Source organism: Acanthaster planci, linkage group LG17 (genome assembly GCF_054643075.1).
Source record: "Acanthaster planci isolate LZ-2023a linkage group LG17, COTS_SCS, whole genome shotgun sequence".
Lineage (NCBI taxonomy): Eukaryota > Metazoa > Echinodermata > Asteroidea > Valvatida > Acanthasteridae > Acanthaster > Acanthaster planci.
In genome coordinates this window covers 11455511-11482895 of record NC_141793.1, presented here as the reverse complement: position 1 = coordinate 11482895, position 27385 = coordinate 11455511, and the positions used below count along the sequence as shown (strand labels likewise).

The 27385-nt window shown below is 43.1% G+C and overlaps 2 protein-coding genes across 3 annotated transcripts in view; one reads left to right on the top strand and one right to left on the bottom strand.

The window, feature by feature from the left end:
- Positions 1 to 572: 572 nt before the first annotated feature.
- LOC110973562 (carbohydrate sulfotransferase 3-like) lies at positions 573 to 3509 on the bottom strand. The gene has a single exon (XM_022224462.2). The coding sequence runs from the start codon at positions 3233 to 3235 to the stop codon at positions 2018 to 2020; it is 1218 nt and encodes a 405-aa protein (XP_022080154.2). The 5' UTR covers positions 3236 to 3509; the 3' UTR covers positions 573 to 2017.
- Positions 3510 to 5329: 1820 nt separating this feature from the next.
- The window catches only part of LOC110973352 (integrin beta-1-A-like), a 36463-nt gene continuing 14407 nt past the window's right edge, over positions 5330 to 27385 (top strand). The window contains exons 1-15 of one of the 2 annotated variants that reach the window (XM_022224089.2): positions 5330 to 5591; positions 15470 to 15616; positions 19323 to 19399; positions 19962 to 20075; positions 21089 to 21167; positions 21557 to 21688; positions 22286 to 22382; positions 22831 to 22915; positions 23166 to 23252; positions 23783 to 23866; positions 24657 to 24734; positions 25213 to 25308; positions 25749 to 25838; positions 26653 to 26840; positions 27165 to 27249. In XM_022224089.2, coding sequence (XP_022079781.2) covers positions 15511 to 15616; positions 19323 to 19399; positions 19962 to 20075; positions 21089 to 21167; positions 21557 to 21688; positions 22286 to 22382; positions 22831 to 22915; positions 23166 to 23252; positions 23783 to 23866; positions 24657 to 24734; positions 25213 to 25308; positions 25749 to 25838; positions 26653 to 26840; positions 27165 to 27249 — 1398 coding nt within the window. In that variant the 5' untranslated portion in view covers positions 5330 to 5591; positions 15470 to 15510. Of the gene's footprint in view, positions 5592 to 13979; positions 14003 to 15469; positions 15617 to 19322; positions 19400 to 19961; positions 20076 to 21088; positions 21168 to 21556; positions 21689 to 22285; positions 22383 to 22830; positions 22916 to 23165; positions 23253 to 23782; positions 23867 to 24656; positions 24735 to 25212; positions 25309 to 25748; positions 25839 to 26652; positions 26841 to 27164; positions 27250 to 27385 lie in introns of those variants that run through there. The other variant, XM_022224090.2, reaches the window with a different exon arrangement.

The following is a 27385-nucleotide window of genomic DNA, read 5'->3' as shown; positions in this document are numbered from 1 at the left end:
CCGGAAAGCCATGTCCTATCCGCTTTGAGCAGGAGCACCCCCTCATCGGTTAAGAAGAGCCATGTTGGCGGGGAATGTTTTTGTTCATGCAAACAGGATAAACTAGGCTACTAATGAGCCTCGAGCTGGACCAAGAGAGGGCGCAATTTTCTTAGCAACGGAGCTTCCTTTGGTCAGAACTGAACTTCGCTTGTTCACAAACGACCCTGGAATTCACGCGTTGCCGTTGCCATATATCAACAAAATGAACGCTCACTCCCGACCAATATAGCTCTTTTCAACCGTTGAGGGGGTGCTTCTGCTCCGGTCGGATAAAGGCATTTATTGCGGAAACTGCTTACTACTTTCGTGCGTTTGGGCATTCCGTGCCATATCCCATTTTTTGAACCCGAAATTTGGCATCCGAATGTTACCCCAAAAAAAGCTTATTTAGACTTGTGGGTAACCAAAGCATCTGCGAGTGAGTTCGAAAATTATTCATCACAGTATTGACCTGGACATAAGAGATTTCCTTAACTTGCAAGAACCTCCATTAGGTCGCACACGAATGAACACTAGGAGCTGCAAGACAGTCTGTGTCACTATCCCATCTTCATTCATTAAGATGGATTCTTAAGATGGCAAGAGATTGGAATAAGCTGCCAAAACACATGACTTCTATCGAGAAGTTATATCTAGCTTCAAAATAGCACTGCAAAATCATCTACAGCTGGGATGAACAACCCCCTATGCCTAGTTCCGTTCCGAGTAATGCCCAATCAGAGCTTTTTCAGAGTAATCATCCCGATCCAGAAACGAAGGTCCAAATCCTCGGAACCGCCCATGTAGAGGAACCAATGGCGGACAGGTTCACCGTAACCCGTCTGTATACCCCCAAAATAAGGGCTTCTACACTGAAAGAAAATCAATATTTTATTCGTTACACGGACGTAGTTACGATTGTTTTTCGACAATAGCTGCCGATTACAGCTGTGGTCGTTACATTCACTGTTGTCATCTGTGGATCGAATTGATGTTTGGAGTAAACAATTGAATTTATGAAAGCTTAAAATACAAAATCAGAAGAGGGAAAATTAATTCGATCATGTAGCTCGCAACATACAACCTCCAGTAAATTGCAATTTTCCTGATTCCTTGGAGATATTCTCAATGAAGGCCAGTGTAGAGTAGGCTCTTTACCAGGCTCTTTGACGTTAAAGGCCGCTGAAGTTAATTATGTGGTTCCCAACATTTATCTGTTTCCTCGTAATCCAATCGTTTTATCCACTTTCTGTATAATTTTAATTATGTGTGTTTATACTTAATTAATGGTGAAATTATATTTTCCCTATATTATTTACAAAGTAACTTTTGAAGAATTCCTAGTATTGTAACATTTAAACCTATTTTTATTGAATTGAGTGATTCTGCGGCTGGCCTGTTCTAATATATAGTTTAATTCTATTAGGTTCAAACTGAAATCATAGTTTTTTCGTTTTAATTGTAAAGCGCTCTTAAGGATTTTTAAACGACACTCTGTTTTAAAAAGAAGTATTATTTTTATTGCGTGTATTAGGTCGGTTATGAGAGTTAAATTCTTAAGATCATCGCGTTTGTTCTTGGTAAGAAACTCCAGACAGGGTTTGCGGCATCATGTGTTTCCTCTGTGGATGCCCCCCAAAAGGGTCTGTCGGAAATGAGAGCCATAACATTAACTTTGGACGCCGTGATACGCGGTGGACGAAAACAGACAATTCAAAAAGTGATCACCGCAGAGGGACAAAAATACGGTATAGAGACCAGATCTCATGAGTCCGAAAATTCCAAACATAACATATACTTGACGTGATGGCGAACGACCACGAGTGAGGGTGAAATTTAAGACACGAAGCATCTGATGCGAACTCTTCCAAAAGGCGATGCTCTAGTGTGTTGTTGTTTTGACTTAGCAGCATGAATATTTTGTGGTGACGTCACAACGAATTTGTGGGTTTTTTTGCACCGCAAACAAACCACTCCGCGGCTGCTAGCACGACAGTTAATAAAGTGGCCGGGACAAGTTTCTCTGATGTCTTTCGTCTTCCAGCAGGCGGTAACCCATCATTTCCATCATCTCCCGACAGCGTCTCGCTCCCTCAATTGCCTTGGCCACGCCAAATGGCATGGTTCGCCGCCAGGCCTGGTACACCTGGCTGGAATTCCGCTTAGTGGAGAAACGGTTGGCCACATCTACGTTGGTGTTCGTCGCGATCCAGTACCGAACCGTCTTGGGGACAAGGGTGTCACCGAGAAATTGGTAAATTCGCTCAGCGGCCGACGTTGGATCTGACGCCACGTCCTCATACCTCAGGAGCATGTACCGTCCCTTCCAATTCGGACTCTGCCGTCCTAGCTTGGCGTTCGCCGCGCTTTCCGTACAGTAATCGGACAGAAAATCCCGATAGTCTTTGGAAAAGTTTCCGAAGGTCTGATTGGATGAAGTGAGAGTCTTATTGGTCAAGGCGAGCACGCGTGAAGCCGTCACTGGTCGAGGGTCCCTCACCAAATGGATCACCTTCAGATCGAGGACGTGGTCCTCGATCAGGGGCAGCAGTGTCGTCATATCTGGGACCCGGATCTCCTTGATGACGACGAATTTGCTCCGCTGGCAGCTCTCAGTTGCCATGAGACTCGTGACGACACAGTTCGTCGCATTGCTGGATCCGTTCCGGACGCACGCATCGTACAACCTGGGCGTCCTGCGCTGTAGGACCTCTAGGGGCTCTTGAGACAGATACTCCAGGTAGAAATCGAGGCCGCGGAAGTCGCACCGGAACAACTTGGTCATCAGGTTGATACACAACCCCGGCACGTCGTAGGTGAACTGCAGGCCCTGCATTTTCAGCAAGGTGGTCTGCATGGCGTGTCCCGGCTCGAAGAGGTAGAACACATCCCGACTGTTCCCGAGTAGTTCACCCACGAAGGAGGAGCCGGTACGCATGCTAGCAAAGAGCAGCACGGGCGTTGGCAACTGTCTGGAGACGTTAGACGAGCGGTCAGAAATTGTTAAAGACTTCAATTTCGTCTGACTACCCCGAGCAATTCCTACTACACTACGCATGCCGGTATTCGAGTGACCTTCAGGAGGACTCCTCTTATTCCACAGCAGGTTGAAGGAACGCCATTTTCCAGATTTTTGGTTGGCTACGAGCACAAAAATCCACACCGCTGCAAACAGCGCTATGCAGAGTAGAAAAATTTTATGGCGGCGGGTCATGGCGCAGTCTGTTTAGCGTTGGTATAAGCGAAGTTATCTAGGATGAGACCACCAAGTGGTACTGGTGTATTAATTCTACTTTAGAGCCAACAATTCATTTATCACTCCGCAACTTCTGCCAACGGAGACCAAAATGCCCGAAGACAGTTTGGGGTTCCTTAGTAGCGATAACTGGTTGCAAATTCTGTATCAAACGACCACAATTATATGATTGCACAGAGCTTTCCTCATTCACTCGTACTGCAACAATCGATGGTTATTAACATAAACCCACTGCAGGTTCGTCGTTTTGCGTGCGTGCGCACGTGGTGGGCGCCTTCAATTTTGTCAAAGTGGCAAAATTATCGACGAATTAACTGTGAAATGGGAAAGGGAAACGGTTTAATCGACCTGCTAAAAGTGGCGTGTATGTTCATTAGTGCGGGAAATAATTATTCCATGTGGCAGAACAAACGATGTTTTCATATCCACAGATGTCAGTAACTACTGAAACGCTCAACAGCTGTTCCCTTATAAGCCCTTTGTTCACTCAAGGGCTGTTCGTGTTGTTTCGTCACTCGATGCGAAGAGGCTGGAACCAGATGGACCAGGAACACTTTGCCCGTCTGAGTGGAATAACCCATAATTTAAATAAAATTTCTTTAGAATTCTCCTTTTACCAGCCATCTTCTGGATCCCCCAAGGTACATTCTGGAAACTCTCCGCCCACATATAAGAGTGTTTGGCTATCATTCAAATAAAGAGGACACCGCCACGCCCCTAAATCTTCAATCCTTTTGGTAATTTTTCAAATAAGCTGCCCTTATCAAGAACCCTTCCAGTTTACCATATTAATTTTGTTTACAGGGCCCAGTGAGAATAGCATTTTTAACTGACGAGGCTAACCTATGGAAATAAAACAGAAAAGAAACTCAGATTGCAGCTCGATCCCCGTTATGGTTGCGGGCTAGTAAATAGGTCCAAAATTGCCTGCGCGGACCAAATCACGGTTTGTAAGCTGCCAATTTTTCTGCTATTAGCGCCTTTCGTGGCACGTGGACTGGGTGATTTGTTAAAAAGGTGGATGAAATGCAGGGGCAGGACTGTCAGCTGGTATTTCTGAAAGAATTTCTGAAAGTATCGGACCAAAGGCCGGGGCCCCTCAATTGCTCTATTTTGCCATGGAGTGTAGGCATCAATTTCCAAAATGGCGATGGGCCTCCTGACTGTTTTTAGGGGTGATTTTCTCTGGAGAGAAATATCTTCAAAAGTCATCGGTAAAGCCACGGGAAATTGAAGGGAAAATGGAACATGAGGAAGTGAGCTTTAGTTTGATATGTGTCTTGTACACCTTTGAAACTTGTGAGTATTTTTCCTGATTTTTTAAAGTGGGGAAATTCATCACTGCTGTCTATGGCAACTGACTTACTGGTCTGCACCAACAGACATGTGGATAAGTCTGTGGTCTGCTCCCTTATGGGTGCACTGAACCAATTCAAGCTCCATTGAAAATAGTGTAGAATCAACCAAGTTTGGAGCCCCATGGCAGGCAAACTGAGGTTCCTGAGGCTTCTCAAACAAAAAAAACAACGTATTGTTTGGTCCTTTAGAATTCATTTGATTTTCAATTTTTATTAGGTTAACCAATGAATTTTTTTAATTATCTGCCCAAAACAAACTCATCCCCTCCCCAAAAAAGTGAATGTTCCCAAGTCTTCTCAGCGGCCATTTTTCAAATGGCATCCCTCACCTTTTCGAGGCTCTTCTGACAAATTTTCAATCACATTTTTGTCTGCATTGCCCCCAAATGGGTGCCCTTAATCTACGAAGATGATTCTCGGCCATACTAACACAATCCAACTATTTCTTAGCTCAAACAGACCCCTCTTTTTGAAAGAATCTAATAGGGGTACTTTCTGTGCGCCTCTGCCTGGCGGAGAATTTTCCTTGAATTGGAACACTGCACCCTTATGCTTAAAACTTATATACCGCCCCCTATCAGCTATCGGTTTGTAAACTTGTCAAATGCACTTAATACTCGAAACATTTTTCCGGTCTCGTTATACAAAAGGAATGGGATTTATTTTAGGGACTGATACAAGTTTATGGTATAACCACGCATACCGGAAGTGGCGCTACTCCATTGAAACTTAACTTGGTTTTGTGAGTCAGAAAATTGAGTGGGCAGAGAATGTAACGCGTCCGGATCAACTACATTTTGAAGTGACCAAAAGTACCTCACAAGGAACAATTCGTGACGAATTCTACCTTGACACAGAGAAGTGGTAGGCCTATTACGTGAAATAGCCAGTGCAATTTGTATCGGAACAAACGAGTTGGCAAAAGTGAATATAATCAACACTGTGAAGAAAAATAGGTAAGTAGATTAACGTGACTGACTGCGTAGCCTATTTTAGTGTCGTCGTGCTTGGGCTGTTGCATGGCTTGCCCACTTTCCGGACACACGATTTCATAGCCTTAGAACAGTCATGACCGTGGGGTCCGACGTCCACCCCGCTCCCATGAACATGTAGGCCAATGGCAAAAAAAGTTGTTTTTCTGTGGGATTCGAGGGAGTGTGGGGCGGATGTCGGACCCCACAGTTTTGGGGGTAATGACGGCACTTTAAAGTTTTAGTACGTAGCTGCTTAGCTGGGGCATTTTGAGATGTTGGGCATGTGTTGTGGTTAAATGTACAGTTTTTAGTGTGAATATCTCCAGCCTGGTATTGTGTGCTGACCACTGGGAGTAGGCTAGGATCACTTGTCAGGAAACTCATGTGTTCATAAACAATGCGCAAAATTTATCGACCCAATGTGCGTTTGGAAAGGGTCGACAAATTTTGCACCTTATGATTGGCCAAAGTGATGTAAACTCTTGGTGGTGCGCTATTATGAATTGGCCGTATTGTTTTGGGCCGTTGTGCAAAATCACTCAACAATGTTCAAGCATTGTATGTATGTATGTATGTACTGTACTGTATTTGCCATAATAAAGTACATAAGATTTGTCATATATGTCTGTGCATAGTTTTTGGGGGATCGATATTTTGTTATAAAAAAGGGAAATGTGTCGTTGCCCAAAGTTTTTTCTCAACATGGAATGAGTGACGACAGGATGCAGTAATTTTTTTCCGCTGAGTCAGCAAGCTCCCAGAGTGTATCTGGGATCTTTTGGCTTGTACAATCACTGTGGTTTCTGGCATGGCAAACATTGCCAGTACGACAAATATTGTTAGCTAGGATTTCCTGTTAATGTTGTTCAACTTCTCTTGTGTTATTTTTTTTCCATAAGTATCATGGTATGACAGCTCGTATCACTTCCAAGGGTTCCTTCAGTATCAGAACAGGTCTTGTTCCACTTCCTCATGCAAATTTCTGCCTCTGTACTCATCATGTTTTTGGCTTAAATTTCACACCCTGGGGAAAGTGTGGATTTGGAAATAAAAAGAAAAAAATACATTCATGTACATGGGTAATTCCAGAAGTTAGAGGTCCAAAAGTGTGACATTTTCGTGTCCCTGTTACATCTGACCTTAGTTATTTGACATGGAAATATCACCGGAATTGATTTCCAACTATTACTATTTGTTTGGCAGGTAATTTGCATTAATTCATCTCTCTTAGAAATAAGAAAAATGTGTTCTGAACCTACAAAATCATATGTCAGATTTGACATGAAAAAAAAAAAAAATTTCTGGAATCAGCCATATGCACGGTACATGCATGCCTGTCCATAATTGTAGTTTGAATGGGGTGCAAAAGGTTTCACCAGTTATGTACATGTGTGTATGCAACAAATTCCCTTCAGGGGGTCGTCCATTTCATTTTAAAACAAATTCCACCCGTCTCCTCTTACCGATTTTTGACTTTTGACCAATTGACACTTAGCTGTACATACACTGAAGCAGTTTAGAAAAGTCAAAAAGAAAGAAAGAAAACGTTTCCTTTTTACCAACGGTACCTCCTATGTTTTATATACTATATACCATGCACTGGTAATAGGAAGCAGAACTTTTTTTTTTAGTGTGGTCCAAATACTGTTGAGCCAAAGTGCCTCTACCCTTGTTTTATTGCAGTTGTCAGCAGTGGGTCAGAGGGGATTTTATAACACACGCACAGAAATTACGTGCTCAAATGTGTGTCAATTATTAGATTTTGCAACTGTTACACAACCTTCAGGATACATGTACATGCATTAATGTAAAAAGGCAAAAGAAATGGAGTAACCCTGTTGTTACCCTATCAAAATAGCATTACCCATGACCTTGAGGGTTCCCGGAGTCATGTAGAGTTTCAGTATAATGGTACTAAGTGGAAGTGAATGATTTTCCCAGGTCGCCAGTCTCCGGCGTGCACATGTGCTCGTACCGGCATCTGTAATTGATACAAAATGCAGCTAACTGGCCCATTTCATGCGTAAGTTATTGTCACGTGCACCCTGACTCTGATGAAGTGATGGTTTTTCCATTTTTGCCAAGTTTTGAGCTGTGTACAACCTGATCTTTACGAGCACCAGCGTGGGAGCCATGCGTGTAAACTGAAGGGAAACCGTAGAGTGATTTCTGCTCGGAAATTACCAAAACTCAATATCCATTTTAATGTCAAAACGGATAGGTAGATTTTGTTCTGGCCATTTTGGGCTTGCCAAACTGAATTCCCAGCAAAGCAGTTTTTATGTTTGTGATGCATGCTGTGCGACACAGGTGTAGCCTAGCCGCGGAAGTGACGGAAGTTCCCAACTGACGTTTGGTCAGTGTTAAAATCAAGGTTCTGAATGACTGTCAACCAGGACTGCCCTCCAATAAGAAGTGAATGTTGGCAATTTTAAAAGTCGGAGTTGCACGTACATGTACTGCACATCTTTTCCACACTTCTACCTCCCATTTGTTTACAGCCAGTGGCGTGTGATTGCATGTTTATATAGTGGTAATGACTTCACTTTGTTTCACTTGTTATCTACCGGTAACTCATCAGGTTCATGTAGGTAATTCCAGAAAGTAGGGGTCCATTTTTTTTGGTGCCCCTGTTTCATCTGACATACGATTTGAGAAGTTCAGTTCTAACACATTTTCTAATTTCCAAGAGTGATGAATTAATGCAACTTCCCGGTATCTGGCCAACAAGTTCATGTAGTAATAGTCTGAGATCAATTCCGGTGATAATTCCATGTCAAATAACAAAAGTCAGATGTAACAGGGACACGAAAATGTCACACTTTTGGACCCCTGATTTCTGGAATTACCCATTTAGGCCTACCGTATTCAAAAAATGAAACTGTTCAAGCATTGGGATACATGTATAGTGATGGTAAAACTACATGTGTATTACATGTACTGTACTTTCCCATCACTAACCAAAACCTCGGCGACGTTTTTTCATGAATTTCATTTCCTTCCTCCTTGTTCATACGGGCTACGGGCAATTTTCTCTCAGTCTCTTTTTGAAGTGTTTAATATTCATTATATTACATTTTTATATTAATGTGAGATGTTTTTTTTAATAACATGCCACAAATCATTCATTTGGTTTTGCATTCACGGCTGCTGGTTGGCAAAACAGCATTTGCGACATTGGCTAAAGGGAGATCAATATTGCCGTCGCTGTTGTTTGATGTGACTGATTTCAAACGTGTGATTTTCATACCACTGAGTGTTGTTATAAATACCGGTGTGTACTGAACTGCTTCAGGTCATTTAAACTCCCTCTGTCGTTAGGCTCACCAGTATGGTACATCAGAAACTCTCAAGTCAAAAATTGTATTCAACTTCCTGAACTTTGTTTGTTGAAATTGGATGCATGATCGACGTAGAATGTAAGCAGCCCAACAGGAAACCTGTGTATTGCGGTCCGGTGGATGAGTCACTTGCAGATCCTTTTTTTTTCTTTTCCGAGATCCGACAACTCTGGGAGTGTCTTTAGGTGTGATTGGCAAGCTCATTGTCAGAAATAACCGCCGCACTTTGAAATTCAGCGGGTGTACAGAGAGATGGTCTAAATAGGAAATGAGTACACAAAATGGCATGTACATGAATAATGTACCTAGCAGCATCATGTGCCTTGAAAGTACTAAAAACCCTCCTTTCGCTTCAACGGTCACTGGCAGTCAAAAAATTCCTGCCACTTGATTTGCCACTGGGCATGGACACAGGCATGGCAGGAGTTAGACTTGAATCAAGTCAGACTTACTTTGCTCTTCAGTTCCCTAGCTAGCCATCCCTTCAGCCGGTACGCTCAACACCGTCGCGCTCGGCTCGGCAGCTCGCGTAACCCTTATAAGGCGCCCTCATTTGATAGCCTTTATAGTACAATGTGTCATACATGTACGTCACCAGTCAGTAAGTCCGACTTGACGTGTACACGCAGCCAATCGGACCCCCTGTCGGCGATATGTAGTTATTCATAATTGCATATGAACGACATGATCTTACATAATGTGTACGGAATTTCCACCAATCAAAGTAGTCAAACTTGTAGACTCGTTCATGACAATGCAGGTATGAACGAGGTAAAAACAAGTCCAGCACTGTGATTGGCTGCTACCGCTTTTGGTAGATGAGCCCATTCGCTGTGTACGAATGGTTGGCAGATTTGTCAAGTCGGGATTTCTGAACTGAACTCATGGTCATAAGTGGACACAAGAGGGCATGAAGCAAGTAACGGGGCGCGGTCTCGATATGTATCCAAAGCAGAAACGAAGATGTCACAGAGATCCCGACTTGAGTCAAGTCTAGACAGGGGTCACTTGGCTAATTTTGACCGATAGAACAACTTTGTCGAAATTAAATTAATAAGAGCTACTTTGGAAATTACCTTGTAATAACAAGAACCGCGTACTCTCAATGATGAAAACAGTGAAAAATGAAGGATTGGAAGGTGTACATATTCCCTTATGATAAGCAAAATGTTGTACATTAACAGTGCTTTTATTAACGAGGTTTGACTGGTCATTTACAGTACATGTCCCGGCATGGTAGTGTGGACAGTCTGCATCCGTGGAACATAGCGAATAAGTTTTCTGTCCGTTCAGACATGTATGGATAAACATACTCACACATTTGTATACAAAAATTTATTTCTATTTCATTCACCCTTTAAAATTTCGAGGCTGTACAGTTGGCTTGCCGTGATTTCCTTCCATTTTACACTCTCGCGGTCAAGAACAATCCTGTCCTCTACATGTATGTTTGATGTAAACACCGATTGTTCGGTGCTGGTGGCTTTTCGAGGAGGTCAGAGGAAGTCGTGAATCAGGTCCTTTATTCTCAATTTCATTTTGTCTGGCCGTTTTGGAACCAAAATTGTCACGGATATACTTTGGAATGTTTTTCTGGACTGGAATTTTTCTTGATTGTTGGCTTTTAATTTTTGACTTGGCAATCTAACGCTGTAAATTTGCTGATACGTGTACATGCATGCGTACAGATTTGACTTACCACCGAAGAGGCTTTAACTTTTTCCAATGTCAAATTTGCTGGAAACGTCACCTCAGCCATTGTTACGGGTATGGTATCCACTTTGTAGGGGTCTGTGCCCTGGCCACCTCCCCCAAAGAAGTACCGCTATCACTGGTGCCCTATACAAGTCCAGTTTGTGTAGAGCCTTGGACTTTGGAGGTCTCAATATTCAGAAATCACCAACTTGTACTCTTTTCAGTGTTTGAACAGATATGCTTTATTTTTGGGTGGAATATTTGTCAGGAGTAGGGAACCTTTCCGTTCAGAAACTTAGAATAAGAATCAGAACTGAGAAGGGGTTGAGTAACTTCTGATCAATTTTGTTGTCAATTGTGCGAATTGTGCAAATCATTCACTGCAGTGTGGGTAATTCCAGAAATCAGGGGTCCAAAAGTGTGACATTTTCATGCCCCAATTACATCTGGCTTTTGTTATTTGGCATGGAAATATCAGTGGAATTGATTTCAAACTATTACGATTTGTTTGGCAGGTACATTAATTTACACAAATTCATCACTCTTGGAAACTAGAAAATGTGTTCAAAACTTACAAAATCATGTGTCAGATGTGACAGGGACACACACAAAAAAGGGACCTCAAATTTCAGGAATTACCCCTCTACAACTGTACATGTGCATGTACGGTAGGCCTACCTACAATACCATAACCACCAAGGTTACATGCTCCACAAACAATGACACCTATTTCGGACAAGGACAATTTCTTGGTTTGTATTGTATGGGCACATGTACATGTACAGTTACATTTCAGCTCGTGGCCCTGTATGGTATATGTCATAACCCTGTTACCACCAGCAAGGATTTATTGCCACAGAGTAATGGACTGGCTTTCCTTGACCTGTGGCGAAGCTCACACGCTCTGAATCATGAGCTGGTCCGACTATAAATGCCAAATATGCATGGAGCACTCCGTCTAAAACAATCTTTTATTTGGACTCAAGTTTGTACGTGTCAGTCACAGAAATAGACAATTGTCTCAGCACTCGATCTGCGAGCGCTCACACAGACAGAGTGTGACGTTACGGTCGGCCGTCGGCCATTAACTTTCAGACAACCTCTGGTGTTTTGTACATGTATGACCAAAAGGAGATGTGGTCAAAGACCCCCCCAAAGCCAGATCCTGTTGGAAGTTCACTCAGTTTTTTTTTTTTTGGTGATGATGAAATTCAAACAGTGAGAGCGTGTTCTCATGTGGTGCGTATAGTTATATGTACAAGTACAATAGTACATGTACATTATGTCCTGTCAAAAAGTTGATCATTTCCTTAATTTCTACTCTGTGCACAGATCTTTACCCTAGCTTCCCGAGAAGTGATTGGACAGTGTTTGACTCATTGTCCAAATACCAAGTTGAAGTATGGTATAAGCATTCCCTCCCCCAATTTGCTCCACTTCTATTAAGCTTAAATTGTTCCAATATTCCTATGCCAAAAAAAAAACCTTGTCCAAAGTACATTTGTGTGAGTAAGTTGCCACAGTGTTCAGACAAAGTTGTGAGCTGTGCACTATTTGAATCCACTAATTGGTACATGTAGTTTTCATTAATTAAGAACTTTAAGAAGCCATTTCAGCAGGTGCAGACTTCTTTTGGGTAAAAAGGCTGGGGGGGGTCAAATTTCACTTGAGCCATGTATTTTCAACACCCGGTCCGCAAACTATTTGAGTAACCTTCCTAATTGATATGGACATGTACATGTATGCGTACACGTTACATGTACCGGTACTGCAGTTGCACAGTGGACAGGTGTACAGTGTACATGTACATTTATGTACATTACGTAGATTTCTTTCTGTTTATGATTTGAACCGTCCACACGTGTTTGTGGACATCCCTACACGTCGACGTGGAGGGCAAAATTGCAGTCGGACGTCAGACATATGGAACCAGTTAACTGCACTTCTCTACATGAACAAAGTGCACGGTCGAGTTGCTCAAACTGTATATCGCATGTGTGACTGTTTGTCCATTAACCCTAACCCTCCTAAATCCTCCAAAATCCTTTTCTGCAAAGTGGAGGAATCTAGAGGATTCAGAGTGTGTGGCAAAAGTTCAAGGCTGATTTCAAAGGATGCCATATGTGAAGGTCGTGGATTAGACCTTCTGTTATATATGCCTAGTCAAACACAAATGCAGCCCGATATTTCTTTTGAATCAACTGCACAGCTCAAGAGTGCCATTCGCACTGCCTCAACATAATGACAGGAACTGCCGGAGGATTTTGAAGGATTCGGGCAGTTACGCACACCTCCAAATGACATTTTCAAGAAATGTTGTCGAATTTCGGAGGATTTGGGCTGAATGCAATTTTTTCATGTTGAAAATTGGAGGATTTCGGAGGATTCAGAATGGTTCCTCCTAGTAAAAAGGCCTAGGGGGTTAGGGTTAAGATATGCGATCTACATCCACATGCAACATCCACAACATCAGTTCCTTAGACAAATTTAGGGGTAGACTAGAAACTGTTCTCCTCACATCAGCTCATGGTAACTTTTTTTTTCTGGAGTTGTCCTTGCCGCGCATTGTAACTTGTGAAAATGCCTTATAAGTCTTTTTTTTTTATTATTACTTGATCTACATTACGATACACAATCATTTCAAGTTTTGCCCCTCATCTGGATTGGTGGGCAGGCCTCCACCGCATTACTGGGAAGTTTTTCTCGGGGCAACTGAGGACTAAATTTGTGGGGACATTTTTTCCCCCACGTTTTTTTTGGGTCCCCCAGCCACAATGTCAGTGCAAATGATGAGCTCACTGCACATGTGTATTGTCCCTGCAAGTATGGAAATAGTGTGCTTCGTCACGTGCGTTAACATGTACATTGTGATTCCACATGGACATTGTACACGCACTAAACAGATCAGAATTTGGCATTCAGGTTTTCCATGGACTATAATTTATTATACTTATGGGGATGGTGAACACCACATGTACATGTATGTTACACACTGCATTGTTACACCCACATGTCAAGTTCTCGGGCTCAGCCTCAGCGTGTGAATAACCGTCTGGAGAACTCTTTGAACGTCGGTGTACATGGACATACCCAATGCGGAAATTTTTATCTCATATTCCAACACGCAGTGATAACCTTAGGCCCTGTTTAGTCTTTTCTAAATTCACGTCGGTACGTCTATTGACTGTGCGAGCCTCGTTGCATAGCAATGTAGAGCAGGTGATGCACATGCTATCCTCGTTGACGGGGAGGTCAGCCAAGTTCTACGCTGTTGAAGGATTGGCTGTGACAAACTTGAACCAGTATTGAAGCTGGCTCGGCTCTGAGGCTGTACTGAGTATCTAGCTGGTTACTCAGGTAATGCATCGATTGTGGAATGTCATTTGAAGCAAGATATGGGACGGAGAGAACCCCCCCTGCCTTTGTGTTGGTCATTGTTTGATTGGAATCTCAGGAATTCTTTACAGACTTCTAGGGGGGATGTGTCAGATGACAATAGTCTAGAGTGTGTATAGGGATTGGACATGTGGGGGGGTACCCATCGGCCCCATATCATGCACAGTATCTGGAATGTTAAGGAATATGTACTGTTCAATGCGCCTATATCATACGAAGGTCCTGCAAACTGTTTGCTGACTACAGTAACCAAAAATACAAATCGCAAAATAAGGAGGGCCTGACGCTTTCATCCAAGCAGAATCTTTCTCGACGGCTTTCTCGTTGGCTTTCTCGTTTTGCCTTTGATAAAGATTCTGCCAGGATCAAAACGTTGGGCCCTTCATACATGTACTTTGTGAAATTTACATGTACCGGTACATGCACTTCACCGGCCCGTCTGATTTCACCTTGTAAAAAAAAAAATTGGCGCAGGAGTCTCTGTTCATTACAGTTGCCCGCCTTACAGTTTTGGTTCAATGCCAGTGCAGCGATTGATCGAAGGGTAGAAATACAAATTGCGCGTTTTTAAAAACAGGAGGCAGCATTTTGCTTGACAATCGTCTGCAACCACGCAGGGCCTGTTTGCATTTCTCTAGCCAGCTCCAGTTACTGAGGCATTTCATCCAGCCAGTAACATACAAGCTTTCAGTATCAGTACATGTACATCAGATTCTCGAAATCTGATATTTCTTTTCATAGATCCAGACTTGTACATAACATGTACTGTATGTTTGTATATATATGGAGGTGTGGTTCAGATCGGGTACATATACAGTATGTGTACATGTACTTTGTCGTGAGTTTGTACTATAGAGCGAACAATTGTACTGTAGTTATGTTATAACAGTTTATTCAGTGTGTTATCAAATAACGCGTGATTTCTTTGAACTTTAGGTGAAGTGTAAATATGTTGCCACGGATCTGTGAAGAAAAGTATGAAATTGGCGTACACTTACATGTACTTGTATTAAACCCTTAACAGAGCTAAATTTTCTTATTTCAATGTGATGCTTTGCACCCATAAGCTACATGTGAGGGAGCCAAGGTATGATTTAAAAAAAAAGTCTTCTGCCGGGGATATGTACAGTATATGTAGTTGACATTGAATGAAATCAGTTTTTTTTCATGAAAAAGAAATGAAAATGTGCCCACTTGCCATGTTTTTGTTGAAATAAGAAATCAAGTCCTGCGTGATGAAACTTTGATTGGCTCATGATGAAACTAACATTCAGACATGGCGTGTGAGGTTGCAGTTAAAAACATTAGGAACAGGAAAGAGAAGTGCACAGATGTTGAGCAGCAAACCAGTGCAGCCACAGAGAAGGAAATACGGGCTGAAAAAAATCTCACAATTTATTAATTTCAGTTTCTCTGTTCCTGTTTCAGACCGGAGGTTTTATTTTTTTGGTGCAAATAATCTCACCGTGATGGCGAACATGAAGGTGCGGCATGTTCACAAAGACGGCCTGCCGGGGCGGATAGTGTGCATATTAGGAGTGTTGGCCCTGTCGTTGGCGCCATGCCTGGCGCAGTGTAAGTACATGTACAGTGTCTCATTCCTGTCTCTGTGGTAACAAGTGGCACGCACGGGCCACTTTGGCACAAGCCGAAGGAAAGTCTCAAATTTAAACTGAAAATCATGTTTCGTGTTACCTGTGCATGGGCTGTACTTTAAGACAGATAACGGGGATTGTGGTTAACGGGTGTTTGTTCAGCTCCACTTAAATGTGGGCTATCCACAATAGTCCGCCTCCACGAGTCTGCAGCGCGTTGACCAATCATAGTATGGGAAATCTGTCGACCAATGCGCGTTCGGAAAGGGTCGACAGATTTCGCGCACTGTGATTGACCAACGCGTTGCAGACTCTTGGAGGCGCAATATTGTGAATGGACCGCATTGCATTCACAGTTTTGCTGCATCTATTGGTAGGTGTCTGCACCCTTTGTCAAACTTTGGACCCTTAATTTAGTGCACAGTTGTGCATGTCCATGTACCGTTAACAGCTCCAGCATCACAGTGAGTTTGTATGTACATATACATACATGTAGAAACAACCGTGGTCATTCATGAAACAAAATACATACATGTCATATTTGTGTGACAGCCCACTTTAATATTCAGCTCTGTGAGGGTCCTTTTTGGCTAAGGCTTGAAAACTTTTTAAATTTGTGTGACCTTACATGTATGTGAATGTCGATTGCTTTCCTGTAATGTTTATTGTCTTTTTTTATACTGGGACCCGTGGGAGACCAGTTGATTCTACTGAATAGGCTACCCAGGTGAAATAAGAAATTATAAAACTCACATGACAAGCACCATCAGAGATTCCTTTTTACAAATGTGGCTTGGCAGTTGTTAGACCAGTTAAATCAATGTTCTAGACACATCTGTAGAGCGCATGTACACGCACCTGTATGTGAGTAAGATGGCTACTTCTTTCTGCCTGCCGCAGTACACAGAGTCATCTTCTTACAGAGACAAAGTGCACTCTTCCCTTCCCTTCCCTGCTCCCCCCCCCCCCGAGGGTCTTGTTTCCTGAGGAAGTGCACTGTACACACGTCACAACAGCCCGCCCGCCTCTCCCAAAGGAAAGGGGAGGTGGGGGAAACGGGACACCTCTGACTGCCGACAACGTGACGTCATTGGAATGCGAAAATGTGGACTACATCTGAAATCCTGAATTAGAACCAATACAGTGTCTTGACTTTCCCTCAGAGTTTTTTACATTTCCAACAAATTAAAAAAAAATTTGGGGGGTAATTCCAGAAATTCGGGATCCAGTTTTTGTCGTGTCCCTGTCACATCGGACATATGGTTTTTTAAGTTCTGAGCACATTTTCTAATTTCCAAGAGTGGTATATGAATGCAAATTACCAGTCAAACCAATAGTAACAGTTTGAAATCAATTCCGGTGATATTTCCATGTCCAATAACAAAGGTCAGATGAAACAGGTACACAAAAGTGTCCCACGTTTGGACCCCAAATTTCTGGAATTACCCTTAAATACAAATGCACAAGTAGCCCAGAGTGAATTAGCACTAAAAAGAGGGAACTGCTGTGATGGTTATTCAAATGTTGCTATTCTAACTATTTTGTACATGGTGAGCAAATGCATGTATACACATGCATATATGGGTGATCCTATAAATTAGGGGTCCAACTTGGGGACATTTTGGTGTCCTGTTGCACGGGAAGCCATTCAACTTTTCTTCATGTAAAATTGTAACAACATGATCAAACATTTGGCACATTGAACAGTACATTGTACAAGTCATAAACAATGTAATCCTGTTTGATCTACAGAATGTGAACAGTACTAATATTAGTTCCATCCAGAAGAGCTGAATGGTTTCACCCGTAACAGAACACCAAAATGTCCCCAAGGTGGACCTCTAATTTATAGAATCACCCATATGTACATGGTTCTTCGTCACTCCTGGAACAAAGAAGACATGTTAAAGACCAGAATAAACACTGTTGACCATACGTTTGGGGGAAAAACAACCCACTTTCCTATTGCCATATGGGGAGCCAAAATTTGCAGCAATGTCTCCCTTGGTGTCAAATTTTTACCGCTGAATGTGTGTTTGCCTCATTACTGTAAATTAAATGACGTTGTAGAAGAGTTGCACAGTGTTTATGGTTAGGCAGTTAGGTGCCAGACATATGCCAGAGTTGCACGAGTTTTGTAACATTTTAATGAATAATTCACCTGTTCTTTTGTGCTGGTGGCCTGCCATAGTCTTACAGACCACTGGTACATGTGGACAAATTCAGGCAAAAAAACCTGACTGTTACATGTACATTGTACACGGAAGCAGCAGACTCAGATATGGAATTCCGGCAAGCAGTGCATGGCCTAACATCCCCCAGCAGTTCAGGGGGGAAAAAAACATTAATGGTTTGCCCAGACTTGGCCTGGTCATCACCCAATTTGTAACGATGACATTTGTGTTAGCCGCTTGGGCTCGGTAATAGGCCTGTCATCTTCGGCCGAGAGTGTGTTATGTCTTGGCTAGGCGTATCAGTGGCGACAAAAGTAAATCAGTAGGTTTTCCAACGATGCCTGGCAGTGTAGTGCCTTGTTCAGCAATTGTTTTGGAAGATTGCATGCACTGATTATGCACCATGTACACTCTCACAGCCATGCAAACAACAAAGAGAAAAGAACTTTCAATCGTTTAGCAGTGAACAGTTATCAGACAGGCGTGGAAAATATTCACAAAAAGTAAAAAATACACACGAAGGGAAAAATCTGCAGAAAAGTAAAAATAATTTGGAGGTGCTTGTATACACTGTACATGTACGCATACCTATGTACATTTATTGGAACTTGACCACCGTGACGGTGAACTTTTAGAAATTCAGGAAGGTTTCCTGCAAAAGCAATAGCCATAAGTTATTAATGTAATGTTAGTGGGTACTTCAATAGTTTGGTCTTGTATTTGTGGAAGCAACACTGAGCGTACAGTGGAACGCCGCTGTTAAGAACACGACGGGCTCCAGGCTAAATGTTTGGTATGGCAGTCGTTTGGTGTAGAAAAATTAACTGCCAAACGTTTCGTTGACATGTTCAATAGCGCCCTCTCTTGTCTAACTGAAGTGCCTCTTGTTACCCTCTTGTTATACTATAATTCGCTGTTCTCGTGATGTTTTGCCGTTGCATTCATGTTTGAGGTTTCTAGAAATGTATCTGTTAATTGATTTTGTTTTTTATTAAATCTTGAGTTAAAAAATTGAGGTTTAGTTTATCCTCAAAGTCGAGAAGCTACCGCTCAGGATCGATCTCTGATGCATGCTGTGGCAAATCTCGGTTGATTTGCAACTGCATAATGTTCGGTAGGTTTTGTGCACAAAATACTGGGAGCCAAGACGATGTTTGGTACAGCTGAATGTTCGGTATAGCGGTGTTCGGTATAGCGACGTTCCACTGTACATCATATGTATTTGGATTCCATCAGAGATGGGTTGAAGGTGCCATGTTTCTTGGGAAAAATTGTGCTAAAAATGTTGAAAATGATGCGTGGTGTATGTTCTTGTACCGGCAACTCTGAGCAAATTCGAATTTTATCACAGAAGAGCTCAGTTTCCAAACGTTACTGTCACAAGTTTGGGCCTGTGACCCTTGGTGACAAGTTTGTGTTGTCTGGTGACAGTCACATATTTCACGCAACAGCAGTTTAAAGTTACCCTGTGAACTAACATGTTTGTGCGTCTGTGACCGTTTTCCATTCCAGCCAATATATGCTCTGATGCCAGGACATGCGGGGAATGCATCGTGCTGGATCCGTCCTGTGGTTGGTGCACACAGGGGGTAGGTACATGTACTGTACCAGAGTCGTCAAACTGTCCCCGGTCCTTGAAAATCCCCCAAGAAATCTAGGAGGATCTTGCAAGATCGAGGAAGGTGGAACCCAGATACTGTAACCTTGCATGGGGCGTGATTCTTCTTTCGAAGCTACAGAGGATCTGACAGCTCCAACCCACTTTTTGGAAAAAACTACAACCCATCAAGATTTGCTCAAATGCCCTTGTCTTTGGGGTCAGCGTGCTCATTGGGCAGCACCCCGAGTTGTTTCCTGGGTGTGGCTTTCACTCAGAAATCCTCCACAGTTCTTTCACGTGGTAAACTCAGTCAGGCTTCCCTGCACTTCCACTGTTGAACTCTCTGGTTGTCACTTCGGGACACCGCACTGCAGTTTATCAACACTTCAAAGTCTTCCATATTAGAAATCCCTTTCTGGCAAATTTGTGGACAATCCTTCTCAAAAATCTTCAGGATCTTTAGGGGTAATGGTAATTTTTTTTGGGGGGGGTTTCCAATCTAACCATGATTAATTTTGAGTGTGTAATTCTGGTTTTTTTTTTTTTTGCAGGATTACAAAGATGCGGAGGGGAAGAGCCGCCCGCGCTGCGACCTCATCACCAACTTGGAACAGAACGGCTGCATGGAGATCAGCAATCCCACGAGCAGCTTCAACAAGACCCGAGTAAGGCCATGTCCGGATCATCTGGCTGTGGCTTACGGCAAAATGCAAGTCTATGAGAAGCGGCTGCAGCCACTAGCTAGCCGCATCCATAGCCGTGTGTGTTACTGTCAGCCGCATTAGAAAGAGCAAGCATTGCTTTGTGCTTCAATTTATCACTCACTTAGGTATCCTGATGAAAATGGACAGTGATTTCCATCGTGTAAGGTTCTCTTAACCCCTTCGCGCCGGGAGAGGGCTATAGCCGCCGTAAAAATTGAGATCCACTGCCCGCTTTTCAGCTATTATTCTTTGCCCACGCTCAAGCGAACACGGTGGAAGAAGGCAGACCCTGGCTCTTGTATATATAGTTATTGGTCTTTGTGCATAGCCCAGAAATGAAAAGACAAATTTTGCATCATAATCACCAACTTCACAATAGTCCCCATTTTGAAAAAAGGCAACCGGAATGTGGAAGGGTGAATAGAGCCGCATGCCACCGAACAATCAGCCTTTTCACCGTGTAATTCAAAGCGTGCAGAGCACGCAGGGCTACAAACCGAGAATTTTGCGGTTTGGCAGGTGGCCTTTGTGGCCAAGCGAGGCTGGAATTCTTGGAGTCGGCTTTCGGGAAGAAATTCCCGTCATCAAGGAGTTAAAAGCCTGCCCACTCAAAGAAAATTGGCCTTGGCGACCTGTGACCCATTTCCACAGAGTGGATCACGTATCAAAAACAAAGAATTTATTGTGCCCTGTCTCATGCGTCTAGAAAACGGACAAGGAAAAAGTGCCGTTGAGACTGAATTCGAAGAATCTGGTCACGAGTCGCAATTATTTATCGGAGCACAGGGAGGTTTATCCACACTCCATTATCTTCATCCCGTCTCAACTTTGGGTTCAAGATTGTAAAAAAAAAACCTCCTCTAATTCTAAAGTATTTGCCTTTGGAAATGGATGGTTAAATGAGACTGCTCCGTTAACTTAACAGTAATGTTGTTCCTCCTCCCTCTTTTTAATCTCTGCCACTCCCCCCCCAGGATGAGCCACTCAGCAATGCTGGAGGCGTTGCTGCTGTACAAGTCAAGCCCCAGGCCGTACATCTGAAACTTCGACCAGGTGAGACTTCTGTCTTTTCAGATTCCAAGCCAACTCTATAAAAGACATCTCCTTGGTACTAACAATCAGCAAATATATCTCGAAAGGAGCTTTAGCAATCTTGTGCCCACATCCGTCAGCGCCATTCTGGGGTTTGATTGATCGAAAACTGTTTATTTTAGCTTGGTTTAAAAATTTGGTTTGTTAAAAATGTTGTTGAATATCACAGAAGACATTATTCAGTTTGCACATTTTTCATGTTTAAACTTTGAGGTTACGCTTTGAAATCGCTTCTGAGAAAAAGTTACATGCTGACTTTTTGCCATATACTTACACAATTTCAAGGATTGCAGCAAAAGATTGTATCTCGTGGTCCCTTAAAAATTTCACCCTCGGTACCTTGTTTCCAGGGTTACCGGTTGACCTCACAATGCAGGTCAGGCAGGCGGAAGATTATCCCGTCGACCTTTACTACGTCATGGACTTGTCCAAGTCCATGGAAGACGATCTCAACAATCTGAAAGAGCTTGGCAGCGTCCTAGGTAGGTCACGTCAACCCGTGCCACACTAGGAGACAAAAGCTGACATCCGACGATCGGCTTTGCCGACTAAGATTTTTTGGCCTCCTGACACTCAAGTCCGCCTAAATCTTTCTCGAGCCATAAGCACTGAAGGATCAGTTTCTTTGAATTTCCTACCACCTTCACGTCCTCACTTTGTTTGGCCATGTCCGGCGCCTCCAAGCCCCGGCTCCGGCTCGTCTTGCCCTCGACACAGCTATCCAATTCCATCTTGGTCAGCGACCTGCCATCTGGAGGAGGCCCCACGGCTGTCCCCGTCTCACTTGGCTTAAGCAGATTGCCGACGCTGTGCAGCTGTTTCCAAATGAGTGTTGGTCGCTTGCTCTTGACAGGGGTGTCAGGAGGTCACTACGACCCACTTGATGGTCATGTGCAGAATGATGATGATGATGCATGCTTCAACAAAGTTTATTTAAATACTTCACTTACGTTAGACATCGCAGTAGATGAGCGAGTGGCGGTTAATTTGGTGTCGACTAGAGATTGTTCGGGAGGGTGGGGTGCTGTAAATCAAAGGTTCTGGGCTTTGATTTTTGTTCTCCTTTTTTTCAAATGCAGCCAGAGAGATGAAAGCCATCACCAGTGACTTCCATCTCGGTTTTGGTTCCTTTGTGGACAAGACTGTCATGCCGTACGTCAGCACAGTGCCCTCCAAGTAAGTCGCTTGCAGTTAGAAGAGATCTCACAGTCCTGGGTGCAGGACAGTGAGATTTGAGGAGAGCCTGTTCTCTACAGGAGAATCTTACAAATCACTGCATCGCAGAAAAAGCACAATTGAATCATAGAATCTGCGGAACCAGTCTTGTCCATTTTGTTTGCGTCCAGACCTGGTCTCAGTCTCCGACGAGCCAATCCCGCATTTTTCCCAAGCACTGCCCCATAGAGAGAAGAGGATTTATTGAGGAAACTTTCCAGGGGACGGAAGAAGGCTTTTGGTGGGATTCGAAATGGGATATGATGGAGTTAAATCTTGGGATCGCGAAAGTGTCTGCGAGATAAATGATGAGGCCTTCACAAGTGTTCACCTTCTTGTCCAGTTTTCCAACTGGCGCATGTGGATAACTGCACCGAGTAGTGTCACTTACAGAAATACTTCCTTTCAGGTTGATCCATCCGTGCACAGGATGCGAAGCCCCGTACGGTTTCAAGAACGTTCTGCCGTTGAACCGTGACACGGATCTCTTCACTGTAAGTACATGTACCCAGTGCTTTTTGACAGTGACTTTTGATCTGTGACTGCAATCTTGTGGTTTTTGGGCATGAAGAAATTTTTGATTTTGATTTTGATCCTTATCAGTGAAACTAAAGGGTATACATATACTAAGTTTGCTTTTTCCTCTTTAATTGTTTGAGTAGATTTTGTCCACCTCAGTGCCCATATCTGTACTCTCAAAATGACTTTCGTAAGTCTCGATGTACTTCTAAATGTCTACTTCAGAATATTGTGAGAGCTCAGAATGCCTCTGGTAACTTGGATGCCCCGGAGGGAGGCTTAGATGCTCTGATGCAAGTCACTGTTTGCACAGTAAGTGTTTTCAGATAGGGCTTTCACCGGTACCCGATACCCTACTGAAAATGGCTGATGCTTTTTTTGAATTTCTTGTTATATTACCTGAAGCCATGTTTATATCATTTGCATTGAATTTCATGGGCCAGTTCCACATGTGGTAAATTTTGTTGTCAAAGCTACAGATGTTATTTGGTGCCAATATTTGTTTAAGATGTCATTTTGAACCTTTCAGAAGTGTGCAGAAAGAGTGTTTGGAAAAACTGTATAAGTGGTCACTAAACTGACAAGAAAGTTGGTTTTACCACAACGAGCCATTTTGCCGTTCAAAAAGCCGAGGTCATTCGAGAGCAAATCATTCGTTTGATTTGGTGTATGGCAGCACTACATGTACCTCACACATGCACATAGCTGTTTTGGGGTGACGTCGGCTGTGATCCGCTTCAGGCACGTGCCGTCGGAATATTAAACTGGCTCACTGTCTTGATGAGCTGGCATTGTCAAGGACTAGGGGGGCACATTTATTGAATTTCCTCTGTCTTTTGTAGAGTGAGATCGGATGGAGGGATCAGGCCCGCCATCTTGTCATCTTCACCACGGACGCGCCGTTCCACTACGCCGGAGACGGCAAGGTATCGCCATTATTCCCCAAACCACAACTCTGACTCTGGCTCAATTTGCAGCTCGTTTTCAATACTGCGGAAATGTTGAATTGTCCAACGTGAAGACGATTCTCATTGGCTGATAGGGGTGCACTTTTGAAAATGACCGTTTGATCTCGAGACGAAGCCAAACCTGGATCAGAAGCCGAGTATGGCAAATGACCTTGGGTGCTTTAAACCTACATGCGTATTTAGCCCGTGTGTTATGTTACATACTTCTGTACGCACAGGAAGCAGTGAATGTTGCTACGACCTGTCTCTTGCAGACGCTGTCCTTTGGTTGACTTAAATAGGACTTCATTGGGTTCATTAATGTAGGTTGATGTATGCAGTATGCAGTTTGCATTTGTTTCAATTTGATACTCTCTAAATATCATGGGCGCACAGTTTTTGGAAAATGGAAGGAAAATTGATCAGCTATCCCAGTATTTCAGTTTGGTCATTCCAACTTGGTTTTGTGTCAAATTCTATTAACAAGTAATGTACACCAAACATGAATTACCCACCATGCTGTGATCCATGGGTTTTTATACTACCTCAGGGGAAATGATATCATTGGCTTCACGTGAGGTGCCGTTTTTCCCCTTGGGTGTAAAAAAGCCATGGACCATGGCACGGTGGACGACAGTGAAGCGACATTTAGTGATCCTGTGGATCTCTGACACTGTCAGCATGGTGTTGATGTACATGGTTTGTACATGTAACTTCTGGTTTTCTGTGCCGCCAATAGAAATAAAATGCCACTGTTTTTGATTGACAGCTCGGTGGAATTGTAACGCCCAATGACGGCAACTGTTACCTGAGCACCAATGGCGAATACACAAAGTCAACAATCTTGGTAAGCATATCATTGAAGGTGTATTATCGCCGAAGAAGACGTGTATAGGCTTGTCATTGGGTTGTGTTATTACCCCTGCTCATCGGGCCCGTAAGTCGTTCCGGAAATCTTCTCCAGCGAAGCTGAGGGGCGTGCGCAGCCCAGTTCATTTGGGAAACTCGCTCCTTGCTTAGAGCAGTTATTGATGGCTGTTGCTGCAACGCTGTAGGTGCTACACTGTAGGTGCTACTGAATTTCAGGGGCCAACAAGCCAAGGCCAGATCAAGAGGCACAACTGCCGATCCTCAACTGTACCATATTATCGCGGCAGTGCTTTCCCACAGTGAAAATTCAGTTACTGACTGCAGCTGTGCTCATCAGTGGCCATCAAATATCAAACTACAGATTGGTCCAGGCTTCACCTGTTTCCACAAACACCCCGACCATCCCATCAGATTCAAGTGATGCTCTGTTTCTTGTTTCCTTTGCTGGTTTACAGGACTACCCTTCCATCGGGCAGTTGAACGCCAAGATGCAGAAGAACAGCGTCATCCCGATTTTTGCCGTCACGGACAGCGAGATCGGTATATACAGGGTAAGTCCTATCAGTTTAGGGAAGCAATTGGGATATTTTGCAAGAGGTTCGATATGAACAGTAAACTACGTGTAGTTGTAACACTTTGCTCATCTTTATTTTCTTTCAACTAGTATTCTTAATGTGAAGCATCACTGACAATTTAGTTTGAAGTGTCGCTGTAGAAATTATTATTGTTAAGTGATTGGTTCTGTAGTCAGCTCAACTCCAAAGTTGAGCCAGACGTCAGTGAATTGAAATAAAACATGGAGGACCCTTGAATTCTCTATGACTCTACGGTCATTAATTGGTCCTAATCAAGACTAGAATTGAAGCTTTGATAAAGTGGGACTTGATTTGTAAGTTACGCTCCTTTAAATTTATGGCTGAGTTCGATGTTTGTCAATTTTGCCTGGTACCCAGATTCTTTTTTAGTGTTGAAACATCTTTTCTATTTTTAGAATCTGACTCAGTACATCGAAGCGGCCACAGCAGGAATCCTTGCGGCCGATTCAGGCAATGTGGTGGAGCTTGTCAAGGATAACTACAAGGTAAGTGCTCTGACTGCTATACCACACGCTTTTCCCCAGAATGACCGTTTTTATAAACTCCCGATTCGCGCATGTGCCATCCACCCAGTCGCTCTGGAAGAGGGCGCGAATTGAACAAGAAGGCTTGATCACGTTAACGGAGGAGTTTGTTTCCTTTCAAATTCCTGCACAGGACAGACACTGAGAAATTGTTGTTTGAGAATAGCTGTTTAAAAATTTTCATTTTTTGGATTTCATTTTTTGATTTCATGTGAGTTTAACATGCAACCAGGTGGACCCAGCACTGGACAATTTTACTAACTACCGTAATCATGCTCATGTAAGGTTTGTCATTGCTCAATATTAGGGCTTAATAAGAAATGCACAGTTTTGCATATTCGGGAAGTGAAGAACTTAATTGGCTGTGAGAAAACTTAGAGTTTTTACTCCCTCGTTGTGACGAAGACAACACAAAAACTTTTTTCGAAATGGCTGGTAGAGCTAATTTGAAGACTGCTTTATGACTGCTCTAAGATTTGAGATGTATTTTTTTTTTCAATTTAAAAAAAAATTTTTTTTTGCCAAGATGTTTTTTTTTTGGTTCTAAGATTGCAGGAAAACAGCCGGTGTCAAAGTCCAGTATGTGGGTGATTTAAAACCTTGTTCAGCCAATCAACTTCTCTTAAAATCGATTGCAAGTCATACCCTGCTGCCATGCCACAAAATTTACGGTGTAAGGCTCAAGAATGAAACAAAATTGCACCAGTCTCAGTGGAATCAGCCGTCAGATGTTGAAATGATTTTTTTTTTCCCTTCCCTGGATTGGTATCGTCAGAAAATCACTTCCAAAGTGGAGGTGGTAGACAACGCCCCCACCAACATCACGGTGGCCTACACGGCCCACTGCCTGAATGGCCAGGTGACGCCTGGGTCCAGGGAATGCAGCGACCTGAAGCTGGGCAACACGGTCAACTTCACGCTGTCCATCACGGCCACCACTTGCCCCGAGGAGCGCGTGAAAACGTAAGGAGTGCGTGGAGCGCGGAACCTGTCCGCTCTTGTACCGCATTCTGGTGTATAGTGCTTCCGCACTGATGGATCCAATGCTTATCAATTGACTGTCATCTTTTATAACGGTGAAATGGTAGCTACGGAACAGAATCGTAAAATTCAGTATTTTAAACTTTTTAGTATTAAATGTTTTACATACTTACTGTCTGAATCCCTAGCACTGTGTTGTACACCGCCTGCTGGTGCTGCAGTCTCGGTCAAAAGTGATTTCTTTCGTAAATGAAAAGATTGGTTCTGTGGTCCGACGTCATTTGCATGCATGTAATTGAAATGCAGGTTCAATGTCCGACCAATCGGCTTCAGTGAGGAACTCACTGTGACAGTGGAAGTGGTCTGTGATTGCGATTGTGAAGCCCAAAAGGTAAGAAGAATAGTCTTGACATCCTACTTAGCCCAAATCCACAAAAGTTGACCAGATAACTTCAAAATCCTCTGAAGTAACTCATAATCCATCCAAACACTCCCAACATGCAACGTATTACCTAAGTATTCCCCCC